We start from the raw sequence: 16,568 nt of genomic DNA, 5'->3' as shown, positions 1-16,568 counted from the left end.
ACATATTTAAAGGTACAGACACAGAAACAGCCTGTTCTGAGCAGGGCTGAAATAGAGGGGTTTATAGACATGATCGAATACAGGATCAGAGTGGATTTAGAACAAGAAACTTCACACACATGTTCTTGGGAGATCTGAGACTTATTTACACTGGTTGAAGAGGAGGAGGATATGTGACCTTTAATTGAACTCTGAATCTCAGTTAACAGTAGTCGACTCTGGATAGTTATTAACGCAGTCCCTCCTCTCATACACATCTGCATGTTTCACCTCATTTCTAAATACAGACCTGCTCTGATATCAGTCCCTGCTTTTAGGAGGAAAATACATTCTCTGTAATGACTTTTATCTCAGCTGCACACAGAGAGAGAGAGAGAGAGAGAGAGATTGAAGTGAAGGGGCGGTTCATTCAGTCTTTTGGTTGCACACATTTGATTTTAATAACATGTTGTCAGTGTGCAGCAGAGGACGTGTTGATGTGTCTCTCCCTCCGCTGTGACTCAGCTGCCCGGTGCTGCACACAGACACACTCTGAAAAAGTTTCTCTTTGTCGTTCACTTTATCTCCGCTGCCCTTTTCCTTTTTCTACTTTAATTTCCTTTGAATGGGAGAACACACAAACACACACACACACACACACACACACACACACACACACACACACACACACACACACACACACACACACACACACACACACACACTCATGAACACATGGATCTGATGGAAAGCTGTGAAAAGCTTGTACATGTTTCTACACGGTTCAACCTGTTTCTGATCCTGGCAGTCTTTTGTATTATGCAAATATTTTTTGCACATAACTGTCACAGCCAAAGCTTCCTGTCATGATGCGTCATCTTGATTTTTATTGGAAGAGTGCATTCACCCCGAGGCAGGAATATCGTTTAACCATGCCAAGGATCTTTCTGTGATCTACCCAAACTTAAGACACTTAACCCTGAGTTGCTACTGCTGCTTCATCGGCGGCATATGAATGTGTATGAATGGATTAGTTAACAGCAGCCTCTACCATCAGTTTGTGAATGTGTAGGTGTGACCCGCAGTGTAAAAGCACTTTGACCTGGAGGAGCTGTAGAATAATCAAAGACAGTTTAATAAGTAACAGAGAGATAAGAGAGGAGAGAACTGTGGGGTTAAATCTCTTTAAAGGTTCAACTGCTGAGTTTGGCATTCATTTAGACGGACAATAAAGTTGAAAATATTGGCAGTTTTTGGTGTCATGCACCGTGCTGCAGTGGTTAGCGCTGTCCCAGCGAGGAGGTCCCTGGTTTGAATCCCCATCTGACAGGAGCCTCTCTGTGTGGAGTCTGCATGTTCTCCCCGTGCATGTGTGGGTTCTGTCCGGCTTCCTCCCACAGTCCAAACACATGCTCGTTAGGTTAACTGCTGACTCTGAATTGTCTGTAGGTGTGAATGTGAGTGTGTCTGGTTGTCTGTCTCTATATGTCTGCTCTGTGATTGGCTGGTGAACAGTCCAGAGTGTAACCCCGCCTCTCACCCAATGACAGCTGGGATCGGCTCCAGCAATGGACAGATGGATGGAATATTTTTCACATCAAGTTCAGCTGAATCCTCGTGGTCCACCATATTGGTAATGACCAAAGTCAAAGCGCTGCATTGTCCTCGTCCCTCCTCATCGGGCCCCTTCACTATCCAATCCTCCCATCTCACATCGCCTCCCGGACAAAAAGGGCCGGGCAGCCGATGAATTATGAATGTCGGGAGAGGAGAGCTGATATCATTCTGCTCCTAATTAAAAAGGACACGATTAGAAATGTGAGATGTTGTCTTGCTAATCACATTGTTACATTATTAATCAGCCTGTTTATTTAAATGCTGGAGCGTTGGGTCATTTATGGGCACTCACACCCCTAAAGAGGGGTTGATCATCTTTGGGATTTATCACACGACAGAGAGGTGATTTTTTTATAAATTGTTGTTCTTTTGGAGGCTGAAGGGAGCGTGCTCAGCTGATGGAAGAGTCCTTAAAAAGTCCTAAAAAAGTCTTTTAAATTAAAGTTAAAGTCAAAAGTCTCTTACCTGAGACATGTCTGAAAACCATACCACCTTCTCTGTATACTTAGGGCGATGTGGTTGCTTTTCTTTGTATTCTCTTTGAGGTCTCGAGTGACAGTTTACAGCAGTATTCAGACAGATTTGATTTATGCATTTACAAAAAAACAAAAGGAAGAGAGAACTAGAAGAAGACGAGGAGATGATGAACAACACAGAGAAGCAGTGGAAGGAATACATTTCTTAGTACACTCAAGAACCAGTCTAGTGTGTGTAGGACACCTTTATCTTTGTTCTGGTTCTGACAGGTTTTTTTCCACCTCCTCGTCTCGTCCACATCTCCTCCAGCGTACGTTTAAACGCCCACAGCCGAGCTCCTGAATGAAAGAATGAATGAAATAAATGAGTCGAGTTTGACTTTTACCAACTTTCACTTTGAGGCTCTGACATTTGACTGAGCTCATTAAGCGTGCATAATGTCAGCCGGGATGTCACCGTGAAGTCAGAGGCTTATTTTCACAAGTGAGTAATTACAATGAAAAGTCAAGCAGAATACAGAATGAGAGCGAGCGAGAGGGAGAGAGAGAGAGAGGGGAGGGGGGAGAGAGAGCTGACTTCTTAATTATGAATATAAAATATTTCACTACGACGAGACATGAAGTTTACGACCCTCTTATTAAAACATTCCCACGATGACATGATGAATTATTACATGTGACATCAGTATGTGAAGACATGCTGCCCTGTGGCAACACCTTTATGTGCCCACATTGCCCCCTGGTGGTGGAGAGGGTGTAGTGCAGCTGCAGACTCACCTGCTGCAGAGAACAACTGCTGCTGCTTACATCAGACAGACAGACAGACAGACAGGCAGGCAGGCACACAGACAGACAGACAGACAGACAGACAGGCAGGCAGACAGGCAGGCAGGCAGGCAGACAGACAGACAGACAGACAGACAGACAGACAGGCAGGCAGACAGGCAGGCAGACAGGCAGGCAGACAGACAGGCAGGCACAGACAGACAGACACACAGACACACACACACACACACACACACACACACAGACAGACAGGCAGATACACAGACAGACAGACAGGCAGAGAGACAGACAGACACACAGACAGACAGACAGACAGGCAGACACACAGACAGACAGACAGGCAGAGAGACAGACAGACACACAGACAGACAGACAGACAGGTAGACAGACAGACAGACAGACAGGCAGACAGACACACAGACAGACAGGCAGAGAGACAGGCAGACAGACAGACAGACAGACAGGCAGGCAGGCAGGCAGGCAGACAGACAGGCAGGCAGAGTGACCAACAGACAGACAGACAGACAGACAGACAGACAGACAGACACACACACACACACACACACACACACAGACACACACACACACACACACAGACAGACAGACAGACAGGCAGAGAGACAGGCAGACAGGCAGAGAGACAGACAGACAGACATGTGTTGCATGTGTTGTATTATGACATTAAGTACATGAGGTAACCGTGCTGAGGCCCGCTTAGTCCTGGAGCAGTGTGAGTGCAGGCCGGAGGGGGGATGGGGAGGGGGGGACAAACAACTTTGCCTAGTGTGAGTGCGCCCTAAGACGAGGTCAGATACGTGGTTCAAACGACCCCGTCTGCAGCGGCACTCTGGGTACTTTTCTTAAACTGCATATTAGTTTCCTCCGCTGTAATGTCTGTCTCTTCATGCAAACATTCGAGACACATCACCTAGACGTTGTTGTTTTTTGTCCCTGACAGGCTCAGGTTGTTATTCCAAGTGTCTGACATCAGAGAGGATCCTCACAGAGATAGAGCGATGTTCAAAGTGTAAGATGCTTCACAGGTGTTACATCACCTCCTTCAAAGTCACCAGACTCCACCGGAGAAAAAAAAACACGAGAGCTGTTGGCCTGTTGCTGCTATGATGAAATATATAAACACCGAGGTGAAACAATCACACAGACATCTATCAGGTCAGAGGTTCTCCTCACAGCAGCTCACTGAGTCCAGAACTTTATTCCTGCTGGACCCGCCTTCAGCAGAAGATTGACATGTCAACATACACTCACCGTCCACTTTATTAGGTTCAGCTGCTTGTTATTGAAAATATCTAATCAGCCAATCACATGACAGCAACTCAATGCATTTAGGCATGTTTTGTCAAAATTAAAGGACAAGCAGTAATGGATAAAAAATGTGAAAATGTTTATTTAATTTTGATATTTTACTGGTTCAAAATCAAATAGGTATTTTGTGTTTAAAAATTAATCTATTCTACTCGTATTTAAAGATGTTCTCTGCACAGTCAGCCTCATTGTGTTTAGTTTGGTTTGGTTTGCTCAATAGAGGGCAGCACCTGAAGTTTTGTGCAAGGAGTTTGAGGCTGATTAGTTGACTCAAGCCAGGTGTGTAAGCAGGACGAGGTGGCAGAAGCTGTCTCGTGTGTGTGAGCAACAGTGGAGGTGAGAGGAAACTTCACAGGCTGAAGTTATTGTAGAGAAGACCATAGAGACGCCATTGGTTTACTCCTACTCCTACTCATTCTAATCGTAAAGGATTGTTTTGAGAAATGTATAAATAAATACAATGGAACCAAAATCCATGGAACTGAAGTCGAGTTGTCCAGCGTCCTCTGTCACCTTCTAGGCCTTTTTCAAGTTCGGGCAGACATTTTCACTCACACCAGAAAGTAACTTGACAAGGCTTATAGACACGGTCAAGACGATCTTCTGAAGTTCAAACTGAGCATCAGATTGGGGAAGAAAGTTGATTTAATCGACTTTGAACGTGGCGCGGTTGTTGGCGTAGGACGCGAATCGTAACTTCAGTGTGCACTGATAAGAACCTCGTTCTTTATCTTCTTACATTTTTTCTGGACATGACTTAATAATGTTTTGTGTTGAATGTGAATGATGTTGATTGTTGTCTTCTTGTAGCTGCAGGATGGATGAAGAGCCAGAGACACATTTCTCACTTTGTGGGACGAACACGTTTCATCTAGAATCTTTTAATTAGAAACACAATCTGCCAGCGGGGCACAAAAATGAATCTTAAGTGTTGAAAGGAGATGTACTTTATAATGAGTCGATTCTCCGGCGCTCTGGAGGTGACGTTATGTTTGTTATTTTAAAATGTGTTTCAGGCATTTTGTGTTCTTTCTCATCCTCTCTATGTACAGCTCAGAGAGTGTTTTAACCCTTTGTTGTTTTCAGACACAGGATCAATCTAATCATCTTTCTTAATTTAAATCACACTTTGTGTATTTCAACAACAACAATGACCATTTCAAAAAACATGAACTGACTGACCCGTAAATCTACATCGACAAACGCTTGTGATGAAGTGAAACCTCTTGAAGTCAAATTGTCTGATGTGCGTGTGTCCCCACAGGAGCTGTACTCTCAGTCCTACGACTCCGTGGGCGTCATGTTCGCCTCCATCCCGGGCTTCGCCGACTTCTACTCTCAGACGGAGATGAATAACCAGGGAGTCGAGTGCCTCCGGCTCCTCAACGAAATCATCGCAGACTTTGACGAGGTGAGGCTGCAGACTTTAAAGTGCTCCCACTTTCTACTTCAGCTCGACTTTTTTTTATTTTTTTTTAAACGTGCAGCCTGCGACTCCTCCGACATCTTTATTCCTGATGGAAACATAACGTCTTCTTCACTTCACATCAGATTCATGCAAACACAGAAACAAACACACGAGCCCCCGTCTGCAGGGAATCAGGAGGCATAAACACTTAATGTACTAAATGTGAGGGACGCTTTTTCATAGCCTACACAAGGGGAAAGATTTAATACAAAAGCAGAGATTTCTTCTTGTACAGAGTCGCAGCAGATTCACTTTTATTGTTAGACGGGTAAGCTGCACGGTCTCAGGTTTGGTCCCACTCCTCAGAGAGTTTCTTCAGAAGGTCAGTGAAGCCGTCACTCAAACAAACTCGTCCACATATTCCTGAGAAGAGGTCTAATCATGGTCTCAATCTGTAACACCTGTGTGGGAGCACAGAGGATTTAAGGGCGACCTCACACTAAGCGAGACGTACTGTGTGTCACGATTGGGAACGAACTGGACCCAAGTGCAGATGCTTAACAAAAATGATTTATTTTAACAAAAAGGCTAGAGGCAAAATGCAAAACAAAAACTTACAAGAACAAAATCCGAAAGGGGAAAACAAGGAGCTACGAGGAAACACTAGAAACACTGGAAACTCTGACATAGACAGACAAACTACTTACAACTATGATCTGACAACACAAGGGAAGAAACATAGAGACTAAATAGACACAGAGGTAATCAAACACAGGTGAGACTAATAACACAGGTGAGGACAATGACAGGGAAACACACAGAGGCAGGAATACAACTACAAACTAAATCATGAAACACTAAAGACACAGAACTCAAGAAAGTAACAAAAACACACTAGAACATAAAGAAACACTAGGATACGAAGTTACAACATAACACATGACACACTAAAGACTAACCTAGAAAACACACAAGGGAAACAACACCATCAGGGGAGAATGAGAACTAAATACAACAAGAAAATCTAAACTCTGAAAATCTCCAAAATAAGAAACCAAATCATGAAACCGTGCCCAAGCACAGTTCACCTCTAAAGTTCCTTTGACTATATGAGTACACGGTACACTTCCTCGGCCCTGGCACGCTTTGAAGAGGTGAGCTTCGGCCCGGTGCAGTTCATGAACGAGCACAAGCACAGGCACACAACGTGGACAGACTTTATTATGCAGACATTCTGCAGTGTTCCTGCTGCTTCTGACTCAAAATAAGACACTAAGTCAATTTAAAAATCAAACAACTCAATCTGGACGCGCCACACTTCAAGATCTGACACCTGAATATATTCAGGTCAGGGTTTATCTTTAATTGGAGGATTCATGTGTTGGTTTGACTCTAAGATTTGAACTTTTAAACTTTGAGTCGTGTGGAAGTTGCACAAAGACGTACTGATTTTAAATGTGCAGGAATGAAACACAGGAAACATGACTCATGTTGTCAGTTCCTGTCAGAGCTTCAGGCTCAGTATGAGTTTGCACGCTCGCTGAAGTTACTAAAGAAGAAAAAACTCTGGCACATCCCGGGTCCCTGCGGACAAAGTGAAGCGTAGAGGAACTTTACTTTTTGACAGAAAACGTCAGAGTCTCCCAATAAGAGCAGCGACAGACACACACACAGACAGACAGACACCAGCTGAGCTGTCTGCTGCCTCGGGCCACCCTTTACTCTCCTTCTCACACTTTTCACTCAAACACCAGCAGACTTTGTCTTTGTCCATCAGGGACAGGACGGAGGAACACGGCAGCACAGAGTGCAATCCAAGCGGCAGCGAGACAATAACAATCTGAAAAAATGAAGAAGACTGAGTAATCTGTTAGATTTACTTTTGATCGTCTCTTCAAACATTCTGCTGACATAGCAATTAATCTAAAAGCCCTTACTCACCCCTGCTCCTTGTATGCTCGGGTTGGTTGGTCTGCCTTGTCTGCAAGTAGACTAAACCAGTGGCATATTTTTATTCATAAGGGTATTCTCGGTCTGCTTCCATCCTACCTACACAGCTACATACTTCAAAAGAGTAATGGAAGTTACCATCTACACCTTCTAACCATCCCTAAAGCCCGTACTGAATTAGGAAAAAGGGCGTTCAAGTATGCTGCTCCCTCTTCTTGGAATCGGTTGCAAGATACTTAGATCTGGAGGCAGAAACATCTGACTGTAGATGTTTTAGCTAACTCGTATTGCCCTTTTTGATCGCTTTGTTGCTGATGACTTATGACAGATTCTGATGAATGTTTCTTTTTGTGACTCCTGTATTTATGTTCATTGTTGTTAAGTGTTTTATGTCTGAAACCCTGTAATTGTGCTGCTGCCTGTCTTGGCCAGGACGATCTTGTAGAAGAGATTTTTAATCTCAATGAGACTTTTTCCTGGTTAAATAAAGGTTAAAAAAAAAAAAGATTGCTCATCGTCCGATTGTCACGACAGCAGCTTCTTTCTGGATGCAGTTTGCAGCACGTGCACGGTCACTTTTAGACGTTGTTGGTGCTCATAGTCAGCATAGTGAGTTATTCCTCCTTTATTTCTGTTGCAGCCGTCTGTATTCTGCATGAAAGCAGAAGGTTGAAAAGAGGAATATAATGACTCACATCAGGGCTCTCCAGTTAAAGTTCAAGTCTGAAGTCAAGCTGCTTCAAAACATCACGTTATGTAATTGTACAATTCATTCATCAGAATTAATACATTTTAAAAAACCTGGGCCTGTATTAGAAATATTTTGGGGTCTGTTACAAAAAGTAACACTAGGCCCAGCTGTCCCGATCCCCCCGCTGGCCTGCACTCACTTAGACCTCAAACGTACTTGGACACGGGACGGGTTACCTACTGTGACTGCACCCTAAATAACCCTGAAACACGTGTCACACATTACATGCCAAGATTTGAAATGGATTTATATCTCACAGCTCATCAAGTTCCACACGATCAGGGGATTTTCTGATCCTGACTGTAAACCCTCTGTGATGTTAAAGACCTCCTCCTGTTTTGTCACAGCTGCTCGGGGAGGAACGTTTCGTGGACATCGAGAAGATCAAGACCATCGGCAGCACCTACATGGCCGTCTCCGGTCTGTCTCCGGAGAAACAGGTGAGTCCCTCCAGGTCCTGAATCAAACCTGTGCTCGTCACTCACTGATCGTTGGGTATCACGTCTGACCTGCCGCCCTCCAGCCTGAGTCCTGACTCACACTCCTCCTCTTCTTCCTCCCACAGCAATGTGAAGATAAATGGGGTCACCTGTGTGCGTTGGCCGACTTCGCCATCGCTCTCAACGAGAGCATCCAGGAGATCAACAAACACTCATTCAACAACTTCGAGCTGAGGATCGGTGAGATCTTTAGTTTGCTTTTCAGTGTCCTCTTTCGTCATCTTCAGTCTTTTTGGCTGCTGTTTTAAACTTGACATTGGAGAATTGTGAACTCCAGATGTGGACTGGATTTAATGATGATAGAAAGAAAACAGAAACAGACGGGCTTGAAGCGAGACGCTCAGGTGTCATTGTTTTCTATTTACAAGGTGGAGAAGTCCAGTTAATCTTTGGCCGCTGGTTGGTGGAGTGAGCACCACATAGAGTATAGATACATACTGTAGAGTGATGCTTTTATGCTTGTAGATGTGTCTTAATTGTTTAAATGACATGCATTAATGTATGCAAATGTCATAATATAACAAAGATACTTTCCAATATCTTAAGGTGAAAACCTAAATAAACATCTGAACAACTTACAAGCAATGCCTCTGCTGGAGAAACAACTGGATGGCACCGGATTTACTCTTCAGCTCCTGCCACAAATTCTAGACCTCCACTAGACCATGTGCACACTAAACTTCCTACTTCCTGTTCCCTAAAGCTAAATTACAGAAAAACTAAATATTTATAAAACATAGAAATAGCCTGGAAGGCAAAACACACATACACACCAAAAATAGGTCTGATTAGTTATTGTCATCACTGGCACACACTGTACGGGGGGTGAATAAAAAAAAAAAAAAGGGCTGCGTTTTGATTTTGAAAACAATATGTGTTATCCATAGTTAGGCGTGTAGCTGACATGATTGACAGGTGGGCGCGAGGTAACGATCAGTCAAGAGGCTTGACTTGACTGATCGTTAGACTGAGACAGCATTTCCAACATGCCGGCCGCTGCTGATGAGCCTCCAGAGCCCCCTGCAGGAACAGATGGGTGACATCACTATTAATGACTTCCTCCATTAATATTTACAGTCTGTGGTCTCTGCCTGTCGCCATCATGTTGAGTGGACCAATTTTGGTGCACATCATCCCCAGCCTCTCTTTCTTACAGTTCCTGTCTCTCTGCAGCTGTCCTGTCAATAAAGGCCATAAACGTTCATTTGAAGATGATTAATACCGCCATCAGATTTGTGCTTACTCACTTTTTAAAGATCTGGTATTTTAGGCAATATTGGAGGCATTTCTGATGTTTGTGTTAAACGTCTGATCCGATATCAGAACATGTGTCCTCTGTGTGTCCGTCACAGGAATGGCCCACGGCTCGGTGGTGGCGGGCGTGATCGGCGCGAAGAAGCCGCAGTACGACATCTGGGGGAAGACGGTGAACCTGTCGAGCCGTATGGACAGCACGGGGGTCAGCAGGAAGATCCAGGTGCCCGAGGACACCTACCTGATCCTGAAGGAGCGCGGCTTCGCCTTCGAGTACCGCGGCGAGATCTACGTGAAGGGCATCAGCGAGCAGGAGGGCAAGATCCGGACGCACTTCCTGCTGGGCCGCGTGCAGCCCAACCCGCTCATCATGCAGCCGCGCAAGATCACCGGCCAGTACTCGCTGGCCGCCGTGGTGCTCGGCCTGGTGCAGTCGCTCAACCGGCAGAAGCAGAAGCAGATCCTCAACGAGAACAACAACTCGGGCATCATGAAGGGCCACCACCACTACAACCGCAGGACGTTGTTAGCGCCCGGCGGCTCCGAGGGGGGAGGGGGGCATCACACCGAGGTGGCGGATAAGACGGAGCTGTCGTGAAGAGCGGACTGGAGTTTCAGTTCCTTTGCAGAGTTCTCAAAGGCAGAGCTGCTCCTCAGGCTGAAATGATCCAAGCGGTGGAGTGAATCTTTGGCTGAGTGAAGGCTGAAGAGTCACTTTTTTAAAGGCTAACGTCAGGAGCGCTTCTTCAGGGCTAATTGAGCATTTCATTGAATTGCCCTTATCAATTGTCCTAACAGTTTCTGACCAATCAGAAAGCAGTGAAACAGATTATTAGACAGATTCTAAAAACATATAACATAATGTAAAGGTCGAGCCCGGGCACGAGATCAGAGAAAACGGTCAACTTTTCAAATGTTCTGTGAGGAAGTCCTTCGGTGTTACAGTGAGAAAAAGTGAATGTAAACAGAGATGTTGTTGTTAGTTTACAGACTAACTCGTCAGGGCTTCTTTAATCAGCTCCTCCAGGAAGTTGTGAAGCGTTGAATCGGCTAATTCACACTGATTCAGTCCACAGAACATTTTTTGCCGATCTCCAAAACTTGACCAAATTTGACCAATCATCCGTTTGTTGTAACCCCAAGCGTCAACATGTGCGTTACCTAATTCACATCTTTGACACTCCAGCTGTTAATGCATTACATAAAAAAACATTAAAACATTCGTGCATTGCACCCATCCAGCATTTTTTAAATTGCAACAACTGCTACACAGAAAATTCCTCGAGGGACTGATGAAGACTGCGACAGTGAAGGCAGCATGTACGTTAAAGCAGCCATTTTGGATGAACTCCTGGTTGAATAAGCTTAAACCCTTACACCCTGACGAGTAGCTACCATGTTACCTCACCTGAGCTAACAAGTTCAAACTGTGGTTTCTGCGGTAACACGTCTCAACATCCTGAACGCCATCGAAGAAGGGAAGAAGTCCTTCAAACCCTCGGTGACTTCATTTCAGTTTTCTGGATCGGCTAACTGGTCCAAGTGTGCTGGAGTATACACACTTTGGCTCCTCCCACCCAGGTTTAACCCAACCAATGAGATTTCTTTCTGCCTCCTGAAGCAGCTCTGCTCATGATGAATGTTTGTAGGACTGAAACTCCTCGTTGTTCCTGAGTGAGGAGGAGGATGAAGAGGAGGAGGTGGTGGGGGAAAGAGGGAGGGACAGGACAGGTTTTCACCCGCCCTCATATGTCGATGTCTTTTTTGACTGAACCCCCTCCCCCCCCTCCCAGCGGACTGTGTGACGTTCCTCCCGTCGTTTCACTTCCCATTTTTATGTCGCCCAACCCCCACCCCCGCCCAAAAACCCAGAGTCCCTTTCCCGCTCCGACCTCGCCCCGTGTCGATGTTTCTTTTTTGTATTTCTTTTATATATGAGAACAATAAAAAAGGGGTCTAATTTTTTATAAGCCACGTGTCTGCTGCTTTATTATGTCCTCCCACAGATTGTTGTATTATGTTTTAGGGCTGCACGGTGCTGCAGTGGTTAACGCTGTCGCCTCACAGCGAGGAGGTTCCTGGTTTGAATCCCTGACTGACACAAGTCTCTCTGTGTGGAGTTTGAATGTTCTCCCCGTGCATGTCTGGGTTCTCTCCGGCTTCCTCCCACAGTCCAAAGACATGCTGGTTAGGTTAACTGGTGATCTCTAGATGACCCCTAGTGTGACTGTTTGTCTGTCTCTGTGATTGACAGGTGAACAGTCCAGGGTGTAACCCCGCCTCTCGCCCAATGACAGCTGGGATCAACTTTTAATTTGGGAGAATACTGATTGCTTTCCTCAGATTTCATAAAGATTTTGAAATGCAAATCTGAAAGCCCTTAATGCAAATAAAAGGAGGTGTTTGCACATCCAACTATCTCATGAGGTAGCTGCGTAGGGCCACAAACTATTACTTGAAAAGAAAAAATCCTGCACATTACTTTTACTAAGTATCACCAATTTATTAGTGTGTTCTAACTGAAAAATGTTCAGAGGTACTGAAATGTTGTGATTTATCTGATAAATTGGTGAAACTTAGCAAATATATGGAGAAAGGGCACTGCGGGAAGTCTCAACAAGATGAGTTAGATCTTTATTTTTCCATGACATGTCAGTAATTTAAACGCTACATTAAGGAATCAGAAGTATTCAAAGTCTGTCGAAGAACCCTGAAGCTCTATTTCTAGACATCCTACATAAAGAACTAGAATCAAGATGAAATGATAAAAAGGAGAAGTGAGCATCCTGCTGTTTAGTTCACATGAGAGGAAGATGAGAACTCTTCTTCTTCTTCTGCTGTTTTCTTGGAAAGCCTTTGATGAATCACATCATGAGACGAGCGTGAACAGGAGGAGCCGGGAGTCAACGCAGACACCTGCTGGATGACGATGGTGAACCATCTGGTCTCTGAGCGGCTGAGCTGACGGGTGATTATAAGCGACAGACCCGATCATCTGTTCTGTTCAGCTGCACAGAGATAGCTTCATTGTCTTACAACCTCAGCTTTGAGAAAAGGCCGAGGCAGAGGAGAAGGACCCGTACTAGTCCGAATTCGGTTTCTCTGTGAGAGAAGTAAAGGCTGGACATGACACCTGTTGTATCAGCTGTTATGTGAGTCCAAACCCTAGTCCTAACCCTAACCCTACCCTAAGTGGGACCTTATATGTTTGCTGTTTACCTAAGATTGTGAAAAGGTCTTAAGGTTTTTAAAAACTCTTTTAAAGACTTTTCTTTACAAATGTTGGGGTCTAAGTGACATGCAGGTAGTGTTTTAGTCAAGACCACATTAAGTGAGACCAAGACATACTCGAGACCAGAGTGCTCCGAGACCGAGACAAGACCGAGACATTTAGGAATCAAGACCAAGTCAAGACCAAGACCAAGGCAGGGAGAGACTGAGTCAAGACCAAGACATATAGGGATCAAGACCGAGTCAAGACCCAGACCAAGGCAGGACCAGAACGAGTCAAGACCAAGACATATAGGGATCAAGACCGAGTCAAGACCCAGACCAAGGCAGGACCAGACTGAGTCAAGACCAAGACATACAGGGATCAAGACCGAGTCAAGACCAAGACCAAGGCAGGGTGAAGCCATGACAAGACCAAGACCATAAATCTCACAAAAAAATCATCGTCTTGTGTGCAGGGGGCGTGACTCTAAAATGGCCCGTGGGCGGCTGGTTGGCTGTCTCTATAGGTCAGCTCTGTGATAGACTGGAGACCAGTCCAGGGTTTTTAGCCCATACTCCCGCCCAATGACCCCCACCCACGACCCCTAACTGGAAAAGCGCTACAGACAATGGATGTATATATATATATATACATGTTTTTCCATGATCTTGTTTTATAAAGTAGATATGATGGGGGAAGTTAGATAAATAATTGGCCAATAATTGCTTAAGTCGGGGGCCGCAGTTGGGCCACCCCAGTCAAAAAAGTCCAGATACGCCCCTGGTCTCACAGTTTGCCTAATCTGTGTCGAGTCACAGCTCACAGGCGGGATCAGACTTCCAGATCCCCCTCCCCCATGTGTTGTCGAAAATCTGTCAGTAAAAGTGAATGATTACTGTAAGTTACTGTAAAAGGTGCTGATCTGCCGCTGCTGCCTCGACCTGCTTCTTCTTTCGTTTTATTTTGCGGGCACAGATTCAACGCTGGATCCAGATTACAAAGTCTCTGATTACAGGTGGTTTAGAGAAGTCTGGTGGCTTCAGAGAAAGGGATGTAACTCTGGTTAGTCGTTAAAAAACAAGGATTTTACCTCAGTGGGGATCCTGTTTGTACACAGATATGTTGGGTTACGACTCGACGCAGATCTGATCTCTGCTATGACGCTAAAGAAAATAACCAAAACTCCCTTAAAACAGTGTCAGATCATGATCTAACTGAGACAGTTGTCCAGTCTTTGTGCAAACAGAAAGAGAGCACAATATGAGATTTACTTTAATATGCTCCAGCACAGACCTCCTGCAGTGTCTGCAAACGTCCACTAGATGGCAGAAGAAGCTCATCAGACACTGAGGAGAGTTTCAGGCTGTAAAGCAAACAGATATTAGTGATTGTCCATTCTGTCCAGTCAGCCGGCACGGTGCTGTGACCCTGTTGGGGAGAGGAGGACTTTATACCCGAGAACATCAGGAGAAAATGTTTTCTGATTTAAAAGAGACGCAGGAAGAAAGAAATCTGTCAGGAGATGTTTGGAAACCCCGGCTGACACACAATATAAAAACCTGTTACCATGGCAAACTTCTACTCACCAAGAAGAGATATAAACACATATTTAAGGCCAAAGAGAAATGCATCACAGATATATTTATACAGAAATACAGACGGTCGAGAAGGGGGAAGCTCTGTGAACATTTTGAGGGGAGCGTGAGGAAGTGAAAACAGGAAGTGCAGACTTTTTCAAACAGCCTTACTGTGAATCTTTGATTGAAGTGTCTGAAGTGATGTGAAGACGATGAAACTAAACCAGGTGATGATGCAGTGTTGCTGTGTAAGATTTCATGAAAGCTGGGGGTCAGTTTCTTTTGAACTTCTGAGATGCTTCTTAAAAGTCATGAATATTTTAACATCAGGGCGCTCATGTTATTTTGTCCCTTCAGGCTCTCCGTAGATAGTGGTCCTCAGTGTCTCCCTGTAGTCTCAGTGATGTAAAAGAAGGACACTGCTGCATCTTTGAATGTCTCATTTCACTTTAACAAACTCTCAGACAGCTCAGCTGACGAGTCCAAAGTAATAGCCACCTTATGACATCACACATTGACCTTATGACATCACACATTGACCTTATGACATCACACATTGACCTTTGTTACCGTTCCTATGGGATCCCTAACCACTTCCTGTTTCTGTGCTTAACTTCATGTCCTAACCTTCCATCTACCAGAGGGGCCTTACTTTATTTCAAAATAAAAGCACACAGCAAGTACAGTAGACAGTACAAACATTCAAAATAAAAGCCTGACTATTTTCATTTTCAAATGCGAAATAATGGAATTTCAAACATGCGATTATAAATGTGATTCATTGAGATTAACTATTGAAATTTAGCGATTCATTTTTCCTTTTACGTCTTCTTCGGCTGTTTTCATTTTTCAATCGGTCACAACGTCCTTTTGTCCTTTTTTAAAGTTAATGTTGTAACCTTTTTTTTCCCTTTCAAAATAAAAGCAGGTTTGTATCCAAACAGGAAGTACCCTTAGCTTGAGTCAGTACAAAAAAAAATCAAGGTAAAAGCATTTCAAAAAGTGTTGTGAAATTCAAAGTAGTAGTTTAGTTCAGTGCTGCCCCCTGCAGGAAACTTTCTGCAAATTGACTTCAAACTGCAGATCTGGATTCACTTGAAGCCTTCCACTCGATACAACACGAGACCATCGGACAGAGCCTGATGTGTTTTTAACTTGTAATCTGTGATGACGACTTCTGCACTTTATCTGTGAACCAATGTGCACATTTTAATTGTTTTTTGCTGTGAACTCATAGTTTGTGAACTGTTTCTTCATCATTTTGTGATCATTATGACGTGTGCTGCCAAGGTTGGGGCAAACATGTGATTAATCGAAATTGAAATCTAGTGACTCATCTCAATTCTTTTAATTTATCATTTGACATTAATGGCTCGGTAAAATAGCCGATCAGTCGTGGTCTTGACCCGTCTTGACTCAAAATCTGGAGCCCGCCCAGTCTGACAACGAGACGAGAGCTAGACCTTCAAAAAGTGGTCCAGAGACCGGTCTGGACCAAGACCACACCTTCAGACAAACACAGACGATATGAACCAGTGTAATCTGTCACTCTTGTAGCTTTTTGCTTTCCTCAAATGTCCACCTCCATTTCCTTTCTCCTCTAAGCTCTAAGTAAAATGTCCTTTCACACAAACACCAGAGAGGAATAAATCAGTAAATCAAACATGACGACTCGGAGCATCCGGTCACCACAACATTGACAAACACAAACAAACGTGTGTTCAGGACAA

General features: G+C 44.3%; 2 protein-coding genes across 2 annotated transcripts in view; both read left to right on the top strand.

Moving 5' to 3' along the window:
- Positions 1-12,016, top strand: part of adcy8 (adenylate cyclase 8 (brain)) — a 104,933-nt gene extending 92,917 nt beyond the window's left edge. The window contains exons 14-17 of the mRNA XM_061043564.1: positions 5,449-5,595; positions 8,641-8,733; positions 8,859-8,973; positions 10,146-12,016. Of these exons, the coding sequence (XP_060899547.1) occupies positions 5,449-5,595; positions 8,641-8,733; positions 8,859-8,973; positions 10,146-10,645 (855 nt within the window). The 3' untranslated portion in view covers positions 10,646-12,016. The remainder of the gene's footprint in view (positions 1-5,448; positions 5,596-8,640; positions 8,734-8,858; positions 8,974-10,145) is intronic.
- Positions 1-16,568, top strand: part of oc90 (otoconin 90) — a 433,801-nt gene that overhangs the window by 301,495 nt on the left and 115,738 nt on the right. The gene's annotated exons all lie outside the window — the stretch shown is intronic.

The sequence above is a fragment of the Labrus mixtus genome, chromosome 8, assembly GCF_963584025.1.
Source record: "Labrus mixtus chromosome 8, fLabMix1.1, whole genome shotgun sequence".
In the NCBI taxonomy this organism is placed as follows: Eukaryota; Metazoa; Chordata; class Actinopteri; order Labriformes; family Labridae; genus Labrus; species Labrus mixtus.
The sequence above is the reverse complement of the archived record's forward strand: the minus strand, read 5'-3'. Positions and strand labels throughout refer to the sequence as shown.